Raw genomic sequence first — 17240 nt, forward strand, 5'->3', positions numbered from 1 at the left:
GGATGATCAGACAGTGCACTCTATAGGGGATAGGGGATGATCAGACAGTGCACTATATAGGGGATGATCAGACAGTGCACTCTATAGGGGATAGGGGATGATCAGACAGTGCACTATATAGGGGATAGGGGATGATCAGACAGTGCACTATATAGGGGATAGGGAACGATCAGACAGTGCACTATATAGGGGATAGGGGATGATCAGACAGTGCACTATATAGGGGATAGGGAACCATCAGACAGTGCACTATATAGGGGATAAGGAACCATCAGACAGTGCACTCTATAGGGGATAGGGAACCATCAGATAGTGCACTATATAGGGGATAGGGGATGATCAGACAGTGCACTATATAGGGGATAGGGAACGATCAGACAGTGCACTATATAGGGGATAGGGGATGATCAGACAGTGCACTATATAGGGGATAGGGGATGATCAGACAGTGCACTATATAGGGGATAGGGAACCATCAGACAGTGCACTCTATAGGGGATAGGGAACCATCAGACAGTGCACTCTATAGGGGATAGGGGATGATCAGACAGTGCACTATATAGGGGATAGGGGATGATCAGACAGTGCACTATATAGGGGATGATCAGACGGTGCACTATATAGGGGATGATCAGACAGTGCACTCTATAGGGGATAGGGGATGATCAGACAGTGCACTATATAGGGGATAGGGGATGATCAGACAGTGCACTATATAGGGGATGATCAGACAGTGCACTCTATAGGGGATAGGGGATGATCAGACAGTGCACTATATAGGGGATGATCAGACAGTGCACTATATAGGGGATAGGGAACGATCAGACAGTGCACTATATAGGGGATAGGGAACGATCAGACAGTGCACTATATAGGGGATGATCAGACAGTGCACTATATAGGGGATGATCAGACAGTGCACTATATAGGGGATGATCAGACAGTGCACTATATAGGGGATGATCAGACAGTGCACTCTATAGGGGATAGGGGATGATCAGACAGTGCACTATATAGGGGATAGGGGATGATCAGACAGTGCACTATATAGGGGATGATCAGACAGTGCACTCTATAGGGGATAGGGGATGATCAGACAGTGCACTATATAGGGGATGATCAGACAGTGCACTATATAGGGGATAGGGGATGATCAGACAGTGCACTATATAGGGGATGATCAGACAGTGCACTATATAGGGGATAGGGGATGATCAGACAGTGCACTATATAGGGGATGATCAGACAGTGCACTCTATAGGGGATAGGGGATGATCAGACAGTGCACTATATAGGGGATGATCAGACAGTGCACTCTATAGGGGATAGGGGATGATCAGACAGTGCACTATATAGGGGATGATCAAACAGTGCACTCTATAGGGGATAGGGGATGATCAGACAGTGCACTATATAGGGGATGATCAGACAGTGCACTATATAGGGGATGATCAGACAGTGCACTATATAGGGGATGATCAGACAGTGCACTCTATAGGGGATAGGGGATGATCAGACAGTGCACTATATAGGGGATGATCAGACAGTGCACTCTATAGGGGATAGGGGATGATCAGACAGTGCACTATATAGGGGATAGGGGATGATCAGACAGTGCACTATATAGGGGATAGGGAACGATCAGACAGTGCACTATATAGGGGATAGGGGATGATCAGACAGTGCACTATATAGGGGATAGGGAACCATCAGACAGTGCACTATATAGGGGATAGGGAACCATCAGACAGTGCACTCTATAGGGGATAGGGAACCATCAGATAGTGCACTATATAGGGGATAGGGGATGATCAGACAGTGCACTATATAGGGGATAGGGAACGATCAGACAGTGCACTATATAGGGGATAGGGGATGATCAGACAGTGCACTATATAGGGGATAGGGGATGATCAGACAGTGCACTATATAGGGGATAGGGAACCATCAGACAGTGCACTCTATAGGGGATAGGGAACCATCAGACAGTGCACTCTATAGGGGATAGGGAACCATCAGACAGTGCACTATATAGGGGATAGGGAACGATCAGACAGTGCACTATATAGGGGATAGGGGATGATCAGACAGTGCACTATATAGGGGATAGGGAACCATCAGACAGTGCACTCTATAGGGGATAGGGAACCATCAGACAGTGCACTATATAGGGGATAGGGAACCATCAGACAGTGCACTATATAGGGGATAGGGAACGATCAGACAGTGCACTATATAGGGGATAGGGGATGATCAGACAGTGCACTATATAGGGGATAGGGGATGATCAGACAGTGCACTATATAGGGGATAGGGGATGATCAGACAGTGCACTCTATAGGGGATAGGGGATGATCAGACAGTGCACTCTATAGGGGATAGGGGATGATCAGACAGTGCACTATATAGGGGATGATCAGACAGTGCACTCTATAGGGGATAGGGGATGATCAGACAGTGCACTATATAGGGGATAGGGGATGATCAGACAGTGCACTATATAGGGGATAGGGAACGATCAGACAGTGCACTATATAGGGGATAGAGAACCATCAGACAGTGCACTATATAGGGGATAGGGGATGATCAGACAGTGCACTATATAGGGGATAGGGAACGATCAGACAGTGCACTATATAGGGGATAGAGAACCATCAGACAGTGCACTATATAGGGGATAGGGGATGATCAGACAGTGCACTATATAGGGGATAGGGGATGATCAGACAGTGCACTCTATAGGGGATAGGGGATGATCAGACAGTGCACTATATAGGGGATAGGGGATGATCAGACAGTGCACTATATAGGGGATAGGGGATGATCAGACAGTGCACTCTATAGGGGATAGGGGATGATCAGACAGTGCACTCTATAGGGGATAGGGGATGATCAGACAGTGCACTATATAGGGGATAGGGGATGATCAGACAGTGCACTCTATAGGGGATAGGGGATGATCAGACAGTGCACTATATAGGGGATAGGGGATGATCAGACAGTGCACTATATAGGGGATAGGGAACGATCAGACAGTGCACTATATAGGGGATAGGGGATGATCAGACAGTGCACTATATAGGGGATAGGGAACGATCAGACAGTGCACTATATAGGGGATTATCAGACAGTGCACTATATAGGGGATAGGGGATGATCAGACAGTGCACTATATAGGGGATAGGGAACCATCAGACAGTGCACTATATAGGGGATTATCAGACAGTGCACTATATAGGGGATAGGGGATGATCAGACAGTGCACTATATAGGGAATAGGGAACCATCAGACAGTGCACTCTATAGGGGATAGGGAACGATCAGACAGTGCACTCTATAGGGGATAGGGGATGATCAGACAGTGCACTATATAGGGGATAGGGAACGATCAGACAGTGCACTATATAGGGGATTATCAGACAGTGCACTATATAGGGGATAGGGGATGATCAGACAGTGCACTATATAGGGGATAGGGGATGATCAGACAGTGCACTCTATAGGGGATAGGGGATGATCAGACAGTGCACTATATAGGGGATAGGGAACCATCAGACAGTGCACTCTATAGGGGATAGGGGATGATCAGACAGTGCACTATATAGGGGATAGGGGATGATCAGACAGTGCACTCTATAGGGGATAGGGGATGATCAGACAGTGCACTATATAGGGGATAGGGGATGATCAGACAGTGCACTATATAGGGGATAGGGGATGATCAGACAGTGCACTCTATAGGGGATAGGGGATGATCAGACAGTGCACTCTATAGGGGATAGGGGATGATCAGACAGTGCACTATATAGGGGATAGGGGATGATCAGACAGTGCACTCTATAGGGGATAGGGGATGATCAGACAGTGCACTCTATAGGGGATAGGGGATGATCAGACAGTGCACTATATAGGGGATGATCAGACAGTGCACTATATAGGGGATAGGGAACCATCAGACAGTGCACTCTATAGGGGATAGGGGATGATCAGACAGTGCACTATATAGGGGATAGGGAACATCAGACAGTGCACTCTATAGGGGATAGGGGATGATCAGACAGTGCAATATATAGGGGATAGGGAACCATCAGACAGTGCACTCTATAGGGGATGATCAGACAGGGCACTATATAGGGGATAGGGAACGATCAGACAAGGCACTATATAGGGGATAGGGAACGATCAGACGGTGCACTATATAGCGGATATAGAACGATCAGACATTGCACTATATAGGGGATAGGGAACAATCAGACAGTGCACTATATAGGGGATAGGGAACCATCAAACAGTGCATTATATAGGGGATAGGGAACGATCAGACAGTGCACTATATAGGGGATAGGGAACCATCAGACAGTGCACTATATAGGGGATAGGGAACCATCAGACAGTGCACTATATAGGGGATAGGGAACCATCAGACAGTGCATTATATAGGGGATAGGGAACCATCAGACAGTGCACTATATAGGGGATAGGGGACGATCAGACAGTGCACTATATAGGGGATAGGGGATGATCAGACAGTGCACTATATAGGGGATAGGGAACCATCAGACAGTGCACTCTATAGGGGATAGGGAACCATCAGACAGTGCACTATATAGGGGATAGGGAACCATCAGACAGTGCACTATATAGGGGATAGGGAACGATCAGACAGTGCACTATATAGGGGATAGGGGATGATCAGACAGTGCACTATATAGGGGATAGGGGATGATCAGACAGTGCACTATATAGGGGATAGGGGATGATCAGACAGTGCACTCTATAGGGGATAGGGGATGATCAGACAGTGCACTCTATAGGGGATAGGGGATGATCAGACAGTGCACTATATAGGGGATGATCAGACAGTGCACTCTATAGGGGATAGGGGATGATCAGACAGTGCACTATATAGGGGATAGGAGATGATCAGACAGTGCACTATATAGGGGATAGGGAACGATCAGACAGTGCACTATATAGGGGATAGAGAACCATCAGACAGTGCACTATATAGGGGATAGGGGATGATCAGACAGTGCACTATATAGGGGATAGGGAACGATCAGACAGTGCACTATATAGGGGATAGAGAACCATCAGACAGTGCACTATATAGGGGATAGGGGATGATCAGACAGTGCACTATATAGGGGATAGGGGATGATCAGACAGTGCACTCTATAGGGGATAGGGGATGATCAGACAGTGCACTATATAGGGGATAGGGGATGATCAGACAGTGCACTATATAGGGGATAGGGGATGATCAGACAGTGCACTCTATAGGGGATAGGGGATGATCAGACAGTGCACTCTATAGGGGATAGGGGATGATCAGACAGTGCACTATATAGGGGATAGGGGATGATCAGACAGTGCACTCTATAGGGGATAGGGGATGATCAGACAGTGCACTATATAGGGGATAGGGGATGATCAGACAGTGCACTATATAGGGGATAGGGAACGATCAGACAGTGCACTATATAGGGGATAGGGGATGATCAGACAGTGCACTATATAGGGGATAGGGAACGATCAGACAGTGCACTATATAGGGGATTATCAGACAGTGCACTATATAGGGGATAGGGGATGATCAGACAGTGCACTATATAGGGGATAGGGAACCATCAGACAGTGCACTATATAGGGGATTATCAGACAGTGCACTATATAGGGGATAGGGGATGATCAGACAGTGCACTATATAGGGAATAGGGAACCATCAGACAGTGCACTCTATAGGGGATAGGGAACGATCAGACAGTGCACTCTATAGGGGATAGGGGATGATCAGACAGTGCACTATATAGGGGATAGGGAACGATCAGACAGTGCACTATATAGGGGATTATCAGACAGTGCACTATATAGGGGATAGGGGATGATCAGACAGTGCACTATATAGGGGATAGGGGATGATCAGACAGTGCACTCTATAGGGGATAGGGGATGATCAGACAGTGCACTATATAGGGGATAGGGAACCATCAGACAGTGCACTCTATAGGGGATAGGGGATGATCAGACAGTGCACTATATAGGGGATAGGGGATGATCAGACAGTGCACTCTATAGGGGATAGGGGATGATCAGACAGTGCACTATATAGGGGATAGGGGATGATCAGACAGTGCACTATATAGGGGATAGGGGATGATCAGACAGTGCACTCTATAGGGGATAGGGGATGATCAGACAGTGCACTCTATAGGGGATAGGGGATGATCAGACAGTGCACTATATAGGGGATAGGGGATGATCAGACAGTGCACTCTATAGGGGATAGGGGATGATCAGACAGTGCACTCTATAGGGGATAGGGGATGATCAGACAGTGCACTATATAGGGGATGATCAGACAGTGCACTATATAGGGGATAGGGAACCATCAGACAGTGCACTCTATAGGGGATAGGGGATGATCAGACAGTGCACTATATAGGGGATAGGGAACATCAGACAGTGCACTCTATAGGGGATAGGGGATGATCAGACAGTGCAATATATAGGGGATAGGGAACCATCAGACAGTGCACTCTATAGGGGATGATCAGACAGGGCACTATATAGGGGATAGGGAACGATCAGACAAGGCACTATATAGGGGATAGGGAACGATCAGACGGTGCACTATATAGCGGATATAGAACGATCAGACATTGCACTATATAGGGGATAGGGAACAATCAGACAGTGCACTATATAGGGGATAGGGAACCATCAAACAGTGCATTATATAGGGGATAGGGAACGATCAGACAGTGCACTATATAGGGGATAGGGAACCATCAGACAGTGCACTATATAGGGGATAGGGAACCATCAGACAGTGCACTATATAGGGGATAGGGAACCATCAGACAGTGCATTATATAGGGGATAGGGAACCATCAGACAGTGCACTATATAGGGGATAGGGGACGATCAGACAGTGCACTATATAGGGGATAGGGGATGATCAGACAGTGCACTATATAGGGGATAGGGAACCATCAGACAGTGCACTCTATAGGGGATAGGGAACCATCAGACAGTGCACTATATAGGGGATAGGGAACCATCAGACAGTGCACTATATAGGGGATAGGGAACCATCAGACAGTGCACTATATAGGGGATAGAGAACGATCAGACAGTGCACTATATAGGGGATAGGGGCTGATCAGACAGTGCACTATATAGGGGATAGGGAACCATCAGACAGTGCACTATATAGGGGATAGGGAACCATCAGACAGTGTACTATATAGGGGATAGGGAACGATCAGACAGTGCACTATATAGGGGAAAGGGAACGATCAGATAATGCACTATATAGGGGAAAGGGAACGATCAGATAATGCACTATATAGGGGATAGAGATATAAACTAAACAACATGCTAACAATGTGTTAAAACATGATAACAACATGATAACTCATGTTAGCAACATGTTACTCATGTTTACAACCTGCTAGCAATGCGTGTTAAATCATGCTAACGATATGTTGGTAAAATGCTAAAACATATTTATCAGCATGTTAAAAATCCTAGCAACATGCTAATCATGATAACATATTAAAACATGTTAGAAATGTGTTAAAACATATATATCAACATGTTAAAACATCAACCATGTTAGCAACATGTTAAAATTGATAACAATGTGTTAAAACATGTTAGCAAGCTGCTAGTCATGCTAGCAACATGTTAAAGATGATAACATTGTGTTAAAAATGATAGTACCATTTTTTGACATTCTCTGAGTATAAACTTTTCGAAGTTATTTAAAACTTTCAGACCTGGCTTTGTCAAGTCAACATTTGTCATAAAACTTAACTCATCATTTATAAAATATTCAAATCCATAGTTTATGACTTAAAATACTGACTGAAAAGATTCACTATCATTTGAACGAAAAATAAATATCAAATAATAAAATACTTCATATGAAATACGTCATTGTTATTTAATTAAAAGTCTTATTCTTTATTAGATGTTGTGAGTTGATAGATAAATAAATAAATATTTGCTTATAGCGCTATTAGATTATTATTTTTTCTTTATTCAATCACCACAGATATATATGCGTTTATTAATCAGTGCGAGCTGCTGTAATGTAAATGTCAGCTGGGCACTGAATCATCATATCTAATATCTTTATTATTCATGATTCATGAGGTTGTGTTTCCAGCATCAGCATCAGTGTTTGTGAGCGCGCTGCGCATGCGCGTGTTCACCGGGACGCGCTGCTCGAGATTCTTCTCCATCTGTAAGAAAACATGCGAACGTTAACATGTGTGATCGTCGTGAGAGGACACGCAGCACACCCGTGACCGGGACCGGGTCCGGTTCGGAGGATGTCCGGGAGCGCGGCGGCGGACGCGGACGGAGGCGTGAATAAAGTTCGAGTCAAACGACAGATCCGGGGCATCGTGAAGGATCTGGAGAACATCTTAGGAGACCTGAAGGATGTGGCGAAGGAGCTCAAAGAGGTGAGGAGGAGGAGGAAGAGGAGCTGTGTGAGGTCTGGAGTGATGCTCGTGTCCATCGAGGCCTCATCACAAAGCTCCCAGAGCCACAGATTCGCGTCACTGACAGCTGTCAATCATCCGTCTGTTGTTGTTGTTTGTTATTTTCAGTGTTCATCATGGGTCAGTCAGCTGTTAGTTCCCTTCACAAGAGGAGCGTTGGGGAAATCAGATCTGCTTTACATCTTTACAAGAGTGTACTGTATCTGGAGTATATCGCATATAGTTACATAATTTGCTGTATGTATGTTTGTGTATATGTTATAAACACATCTTTATGTGAGTGCTGTAGAATTAGGACAGTCAGAAATGTTTGGCTCTTGGGATCTGTGAGCGATGATTATACAGTATTTGAGGAAACACACACACACACACACACACACACACACACACACACACATATTCTTCAGTACTGTACTATAAATGTATTATGGCAGAACTGGCTCATGTTCTCTTTTAGATGGAAAACACGTGTGTGTCCTTTAAACTGAACGTCAGAGGTCATGCGTGACTCACTAATGCTGGAGACGTTCAGACACAAGATATTGATTTGATTCATTATTGCCGTTATATAACCAAACTTTCACAACATTCTTTTGAGTAGGCGAAAAACTTTACTCGCATTACTAGCATGATTATATCAATCACAAGTTCAGTGTGTGCCTCAAGGCTCAGTACTGGGACCATTGTTCTTCACCCTATAGCGCTATACACCGATCAGGCATAACATTATAACACTGATGATCTCCTGTTAGTGGGTGGGATATATTAGGCAGCAAGTGAACATTTTGTCCTCAGAGTTGATGTGTTAGAAGCAGGAAAAATGGGCAGCTTAAGGATTTGAGCGAGTTTGGCCAAATTGCGACGGCTAGACGACTGGGTCAGAGCATCTCCAAAACTGCATGGCCGGGTGTGTGTGCGTGGCTTACCTGGGGAACACATGGCACCAGGTGCACTATGGGAAGAAGGCAGGGCTGGAGCTGTTTTGGGACCAACACAATATTAGGTCATAATGTTATGCCTGATCGGTGAATAAATAAAGGCACTACACTCTAAACAAAAAAGGTTCTATATGGCACCAAAAATGGTTCTTGGTCCGTAATCATAGGGGAACCTTTTTTAGTGCTATATAGCACCTCTGAAGAACCACTGAAGCACCAAAATTGGTGCTATATAGCACTAAAAAAGGTTCCTCTATGATTACGGGCCAATAACCATTTTTGGTGCCATATAAAACTCTTTTTTTAGAGTGTAGACTGTCCGTTTTATCTAGTTTCTTTTGCGAGTTTACCTTTTTATTTCTATAGGGCTTTACACAATACAGTCGTTCTGACTAGGGATGTGCGATATTGAAGAAAAATTCGATATCCTTGTTAAATAATGCGATAGGCGATACGATATTGCTTTAAGTGTGTAAAATCAATTTCTTTCCCCAACTGATATCTTTCACTTAAAGGGGCTATATGCAACTTTTTCCCCAAAATAAACGTAACAATTGCCTTTTTATTTGACCATTTATGACTCAAACATCTCCTGATGAGCATACTGATACCTTGTCCGCTCACAGTGGGTGCACCTATAAGCCTGTATCCTATTTTTCCTATTTTCTGGCGGGTCGTCTTTTCCCGCGCTGTCTGCGGATGTGACGTCACCACCGCTGCGAGAGCGAGCAGAAAATGAGAGCAGTTCTGTTTTTTGGCCACAGGTGTCAGTCGCGAGTTTAAATTTCAGAAAAACGCATATAGCCCCTTTAAAGCATAACCGTTTACATGAATAGGAGAGAGCGGCACAACCTAATGCTTTTTGACTTTCTCAGTTTGTGTAAATCCACTTTGGGTTCAGAGTATTTATTGTTTCCCACATTAATGTCACACATGTCTAGCACAATTATGTGGTTTTGTTTCATTAATACAGTGTTTACTTTTTTCTTGATTTACCCCGAAAGAATGGAAGTGAAATGTGACAACATGCCCCATAGGTGGAGTACATTATAACATGAGCAAATAACAGCTTAACATGTGACTTGATATAATCAAAAAAAATATACAAGACAAACTCAAATATTTTGTCAACAAAATACAATTATTAACTTTTTTAAACAAAATAATGGCATTTTTTAATCATTAAAAATATACTAATTTTTGAGTTTGACAACCAACACATCGCTAAATACAGCTCAAAACATAATAATAATTAATAATATCTGAACATTAACTCTCAGTCATTATTCACCCTTTTCTCATGGTTTCTCAAAAGAATTCATAAAAGTATAGAATATTATGGCATATTTTTAATAGGGGCTCAGTGTTAACACACACTCCACCTGCACAACTGGGATATAAATCATGGCTTGTGTCTTCTAGATCCGCATTAAAGAACATCTCCACTGTTAAATAACAGATATAAGATTACAATAATATCGGATCTGTCTTATTTTAAATAAACACAAAAAACAGAGATGAAAATAAACTCAAGTAAGAAATGTACTTTTGCTATGGTTAAATACATGTTCAGTGATATCTTCCAGAGATTTTTTTAATTTTGGTGCTATTTTTTCTAAATAATGTTGATATGGCAACTAGTAAATATAGTAAGTTTCGTCATTCTGGCGTGTGTGGAAAGGGTTAAAACATGCGTGTTACAACTAACCCCGTGTTAGGTTGTGCCCCGTGCTCCCCTACTCATCAAGACGGCCATTTTGACATAACTGTGTGTGTATTTGACAGTTCGAGTGTGAAACAAGACACGAAAAAAGAACCGTTCGTGCGCACGTTTCGGTGTGTGTGTGTCAGACAGCGCGAGACGGCAAGGAGTTGTTTTTCGCAAGTTATTGCGTTTAATAACTATTTTTAACGTCAAGCAAGTCACATGAGTAACAGTCGTGTGCTCAGTCTATTCTCTGCTATACACGTCGACCTAAAACTACACTTTTCACAATGTTGAAGTAGCCTATTAAAATCATTCAGATATTGCGAACCCTTGCGATATGTACATTTGTGATATTTCGATATATTGCGCAGCCCTACACTCTAAAAAAAGGTTCTATATGGCACCAAAAATGGTTCTTGGCTCGTAATCATAGAGGAACCTTTTTTAGTGCTATATAGCACCAATTTTGGTGCTTCAGAGGTTCTTCACCGGTTCTTTGACTAAGGTATAGCACCTCTGAAGAACCACTGAAGCACCAAAATTGGTGCTATATAGCACTAAAAAAGGTTCCCCTATGATTACGAGCCAAGAACTACATATAGAACCTTTAAGTGTTCAGAGGTGGTGGTGCATATATATCGTATCGCATATCGCATTAAAACCTTTTTTTTTAAAAAGTAGCCTATTAAAATCATTCAGATTAGTGTTAGACCGATATATCGGGCCGATATTTGCGTGTTTTTTACGTGTATCGGCATCGGCTAAATATTTTTCCCCCTGCATTATTTCCAGACAGGCGTCCACAGGGCAGCTCTCACCGTCTTCAAACTCTCTCGCTCTCCCTCGCGCATATTAATCAAAATCAGCTGAGAATTGACACGATGGTAAAAGGTGGAAAGACTGAAGTTTCACGTGGAGCATTGGGAGATTTCTCCTGAATTACAGCTGGTGTTGCTCCACAAGAGATTCAGTGAAGTGCACCTACACTCTCAACAATGCTGGGTTAAAAATAACCCAAGTTGTGTTGAAAATGGACTAACCCATCAATTGGGTTGTTTTAAGCAAACATTTAACCCAACCGCTGGGTCAAAACAACCCAATTGCTGGGTTAGTCCATATTCAACCCAACTTGGGTTATTTTTAGCCCAGCATTTTTTAGAGTGTAGCCATTAAATGACTAGGTTGTAAATAGTTTTAACTGAAGTATAGTACAGTCAGTGTGCACTTTATTATGCTGCTCGCTTGTTGATATTGTGTGCAATAGTGTCATTATTTTATTTATGCTTAAATATTTATTTTCAGAATTTATTTTCACCACTGAACTCTTTTTTTTCTATTTGTACCTCACCTGTTTTTATAAAATATTGTTATAAATATTGTTTTTTTTTAGTTCAATAAATGTTCCTTTTTTAAATTGTACATTTTAAATTGTTATCATCCTGATCATTGTGTCATTTTTATGTTGTAAATTGAGGGAGCAAAAGCAGTTTCGGCTCCAAATATCGGCTCAAGAAAATCTGCAGCTCGTATCGGCATCGGCTGAGGCTGATGGGAAAAAATCGTTATCGGCACTAAAAAAATCCATATCGGTCGATCCCTAGTCAGAACTAGGGCTGCGCAATATATCGCAAATGTACACATCGCAAGGGTTCGCAATATCTGACTTAGGGATCGACCGATATGGATTTTTTTTAGTGCCGATACCGATTTTTTCCATCAGCCTCAGCCGATGCCGATACGGGCTGCAGATTCTCTTGAGCCGATATTTGGAGCCGAAACTGCTTTTGCTCCCTCAATTTACATCATAAAAATGACACAATGATCAGGATGATAACAATTTAAAATTTAAAAAAAGAACATTTATTGAACTAAAAAAAAAAAAGAGTTCAGTGGTGAAAATAAATTCTGAAAATAAATATTTAAGCATAAATAAAATAATGACACTATTGCTCACAGTATCAACAAGCGAGCAGCATAATAAAGTGCACACTGACTGTACTATACTTACTTTAAAACTATTTACAACCTAGTCATTTAATGGCTACACTCTAAAAAATGCTGGGCTAAAAATAACCCAAGTTGGGTTGAATATGGACTAACCCAGCAATTGGGTTGTTTTGACCCAGCGGTTGGGTTAAAAGTTTGCTTAAAACAACCCAATTGATGGGTTAGTCCATTTTCAACCCAACTTGGGTTATTTTTAACCCAGCATTGTTGAGAGTGTAGGTGCACTTCACTGAATCTCTTGTGGAGCAACACCAGCTGTAATTCAGGAGAAAATCTCCCAATGCTCCACGTGAAGCTTCAGTCTTTCCACCTTTTACCATCGTGTCAATTCTCAGCTGATTTTGATTAATATGCGCGAGGGAGAGCGAGAGAGTTTGAAGACGGTGAGAGCTGCCCTGTGGACGCCTGTCTGGAAATAATGCAGGGGGAAAAATATCAGCGAACGTAGCAGCTTTATATCGGCCGAGACACGTAAAAATATCGGCCGATATATCGGTCTAACACTAGTTGTGACTCTCATTGTGTTTCTCAGGTGGTTCAGGAGATCGACTGCCTGACGTCGGATCTTCACCTGGAAGAGGAGCTGATGGACAGTTCAAAGACGGACACGCTCAACAGCAGCTCCAGCAGCACCACCACCACCACCACGGCCTCCAGCGCCGACCGCATCAAGATCTACCCCGAGGAGACGCTCTTCAGACCGGGGCCGGGTTCTCCCGCCGTCCTCACGGTTCTGAAGAGACCCACGCCTCCGCTCCCTCCGCCCCGCTCCGCCCCGGCCCAGATCACGGCCAACGGCTCGCCCATGCGGAACGGACTCTCCATCAGCCTGAAGGGCGAGAAGGGCCACCCGAGCCGCTGTCCTCAGACCACGAGGGAGCGGGTCCGCTTCAGTGAGAAGGTCCAGTACCACGGCTACTGCCCGGATTGTGACCTGCAGTACGACATGAACAGCACAGATCTGCACTTACACTCCGAGCTGAGCGATCCCAAGCCCAGTCCGGTCCATCAGTGCTCGGCGCTCCTGGAGAACGGCGGCCTCGCCTTCCCCTCGCAGAAACCACAGAAGACCATCCTACGCAAGTCCACCAGCACCACCGTTTGATGACACCAGTCTCTATAGTTTCCTTTTGTTTGGCGAGCCCCAGACGGAGGAACGAGATGTTGAGCGGTAAGAGCGTTCAGGATCTCCTCTCGTGGAGCGGATGGTTATCGTGCTAATGCTCATCTTCACACATCGTCAAACTGTTCAATTGGATCTGTGTTTGATCGTCATGATGCTCAACTGTCTGTCTGTCCGTCTCTCTCTCTCTCTGTCTGTCTGTGTGTGTGTGTGTCTGTCTGTCTGTCTGCCTCTCTGTGTTTCTGTCTGTCTGTCTGTCCATCTTGTGTTTCTGGCTGTCCGTCTGGCTGTCTGTCTATCTGGCTGTCCGTCTGGCTGTCCGTCTGGCTGTCTGTCTATCTGGCTGTCCGTCTGGCTGTCTGTCTATCTGTCTGTCCGTCTGTGTGTCTCTCCGTCCGTCTGTCCGTCCATCTGTCTCCTTGTCCGTCTGTCTGTGTGTGTGTGTGTGTGTGTGTGTGTGTGTGTGTCTGTCTGACCGACCGTCTGTCTGTGTGTGTGTCTGTCTGTGTCTATCCATCTGTCCGTCTGTCTGTGTGTGTGTGTGTGTGTGTGTGTGTGTGTGTGTCTGTGTGTGTCTGTCTGAGTGTCTGTCTGTCCGTCTGTCTGAGTGTCTGTCCATCCGTGTGTCTGAGTGTGTGTGTCTATCCATCTGTCCGTCTGTCTCTCTGTCCGTCCGTCTGTGTGTGTGTGTGTGTGTGTCTGTGTCTATCCATCTGTCCGTCTGTCTGTGTGTGTGTCTGTCTGTCTGTCTGTCTGTCTGAATGTCTGTCTGTCTGTCTGTCTGTCTGTCCGTCTGTCTGAGTGTCTGTCCATCCGTGTGTCTGAGTGTGTGTGTCTGTCTGTGTCTATCCATCTGTCCGTCTGTCTCTCTGTCTGTCCGTCCGTCTGTGTGTGTGTGTGTGTGTGTGTGTGTGTCTGTGTGTGTCTGTCTGTGTGTGGGTCTGTCTGACCGTCTGTGTGTGTGTGTGTGTGTGTGTGTGTGTGTGTATGTCTGTGTCTATCCGTCTGTCCGTCTGTCTGTGTGTGTGTCTGTCTGTCTGTCTGTCTGTCTGAGTGTCTGTCTGTCCGTCTGTCTGAGTGTCTGTCCATTCGTGTGTCTGAGTGTGCGTGTGTGTCTGTCTGTGTCTATCCGTCTGTTTCTCTGTCCGTCCGTCTGTGTGTCTGTGTGTGTGTGTGTGTGTGTGTGTGTGTGTGTGTCTGTGTCTGTCTGTGTCTATCCATCTGTCCGTCTGTCTGTGTGTGTGTGTCTGTGTCTGTCTGTGTCTATCCATCTGTCCGTCTGTCTGTGTGTGTGTGTCTGTGTCTGTCTGTGTCTATCCATCTGTCCGTCTGTCTGTGTGTGTGTGTGTGTCTGTCTGTCTGTCTTTCTGAGTATATGTCTGTCTTTCTGAGTATATGTCTGTCTTTCTGAGTGTATGTCTGTCTTTCTGAGTATATGTCTGTCTTTCTGAGTGTATGTCTGTCTTTCTGAGTGTATGTCTGTCTTTCTGAGTGTATGTCTGTCTTTCTGAGTATATGTCTGTCTTTCTGAGTGTATGTCTGTCTTTCTGAGTGTATGTCTGTCTTTCTGAGTATATGTCTGTCTTTCTGAGTGTATGTCTGTCTTTCTGAGTATATGTCTGTCTTTCTGAGTATATGTCTGTCTTTCTGAGTGTATGTCTGTCTTTCTGAGTGTATGTCTGTCTTTCTGAGTGTATGTCTGTCTTTCTGAGTATTTGTCTGTCTTTCTGAGTATATGTCTGTCTTTCTGAGTGTATGTCTGTCTTTCTGAGTGTATATCTGTCTTTCTGAGTGTATGTCTGTCTTTCTGAGTGTATGTCTGTCTTTCTGAGTATATGTCTGTCTTTCTGAGTATATGTCTGTCTTTCTGAGTGTATATCTGTCTTTCTGAGTGTATGTCTGTCTTTCTGAGTGTATGTCTGTCTTTCTGAGTATATGTCTGTCTTTCTGAGTATATGTCTGTCTTTCTGAGTGTATATCTGTCTTTCTGAGTGTATGTCTGTCTTTCTGAGTGTATGTCTGTCTTTCTGAGTATATGTCTGTCTTTCTGAGTATATGTCTGTCTTTCTGAGTGTATGTCTATCTTTCTGAGTATATGTCTGTCTTTCTGAGTGTATGTCTGTCTTTCTGAGTATATGTCTGTCTTTCTGAGTATATGTCTGTCTTTCTGAGTGTATGTCTGTCTTTCTGAGTGTATGTCTGTCTTTCTGAGTGTATGTCGGTCTTTCTGAGTATATGTCTGTCTTTCTGAGTGTATGTCTATCTTTCTGAGTGTATGTCTGTCTTTCTGAGTATATGTCTGTCTTTCTGAGTGTATGTCTGTCTTTCTGAGTGTATGTCTGTCTTTCTGAGTATATGTCTGTCTTTCTGAGTGTATGTCTGTCTTTCTGAGTGTATGTCTGTCTTTCTGAGTGTATGTCTGTCTTTCTGAGTATATGTCTGTCTTTCTGAGTGTATGTCTGTCTTTCTGAGTATATGTCTGTCTTTCTGAGTGTATGTCTGTCTTTCTGAGGATATGTCTGTCTTTCTGAGTGTATGTCTGTCTTTCTGAGTGTATGTCTGTCTTTCTGAGTATATGTCTGTCTTTCTGAGTGTGGAGTGTATGTCTGTCTTTCTGAGTGTATGTCTGTCTTTCTGAGTATATGTCTGTCTTTCTGAGTATATGTCTGTCTTTCTGAGTGTATGTCTGTCTTTCTGAGTGTATGTCTGTCTTTCTGAGTGTATGTCTGTCTTTCTGAGTGTATATCTGTCTTTCTGAGTATATGTCTGTCTTTCTGAGTATATGTCTGTCTTTCTGAGTATATGTCTGTCTTTCTGAGTATATGTCTGTCTTTCTGAGTGTATGTCTGTCTTTCTGAGTGTATGTCTGTCTTTCTGAGTGTATGTCTGTCTTTCTGAGTATATGTCTGTCTTTCTGAGTGTATGTCTGTCTTTCTGAGTATATGTCT

At 43.8% G+C, this 17240-nt stretch overlaps 1 protein-coding gene across 1 annotated transcript; it reads left to right on the plus strand.

The window, feature by feature from the left end:
* Positions 1 to 8342: 8342 nt before the first annotated feature.
* On the plus strand, positions 8343 to 14274 carry prr16 (proline rich 16; the record flags this gene model as incomplete). Its single annotated transcript, XM_079826888.1, has 2 exons — positions 8343 to 8477; positions 13702 to 14274. 2 exons carry the CDS (start codon positions 8343 to 8345, stop codon positions 14272 to 14274), a joined length of 708 nt encoding a protein of 235 aa, XP_079683014.1.
* Positions 14275 to 17240: the final 2966 nt, after the last annotated feature.

Source organism: Gobio gobio (genome assembly GCF_949357685.1).
Source record: "Gobio gobio genome assembly, chromosome: 10".
Taxonomy (NCBI): Eukaryota; Metazoa; Chordata; class Actinopteri; order Cypriniformes; family Gobionidae; genus Gobio; species Gobio gobio.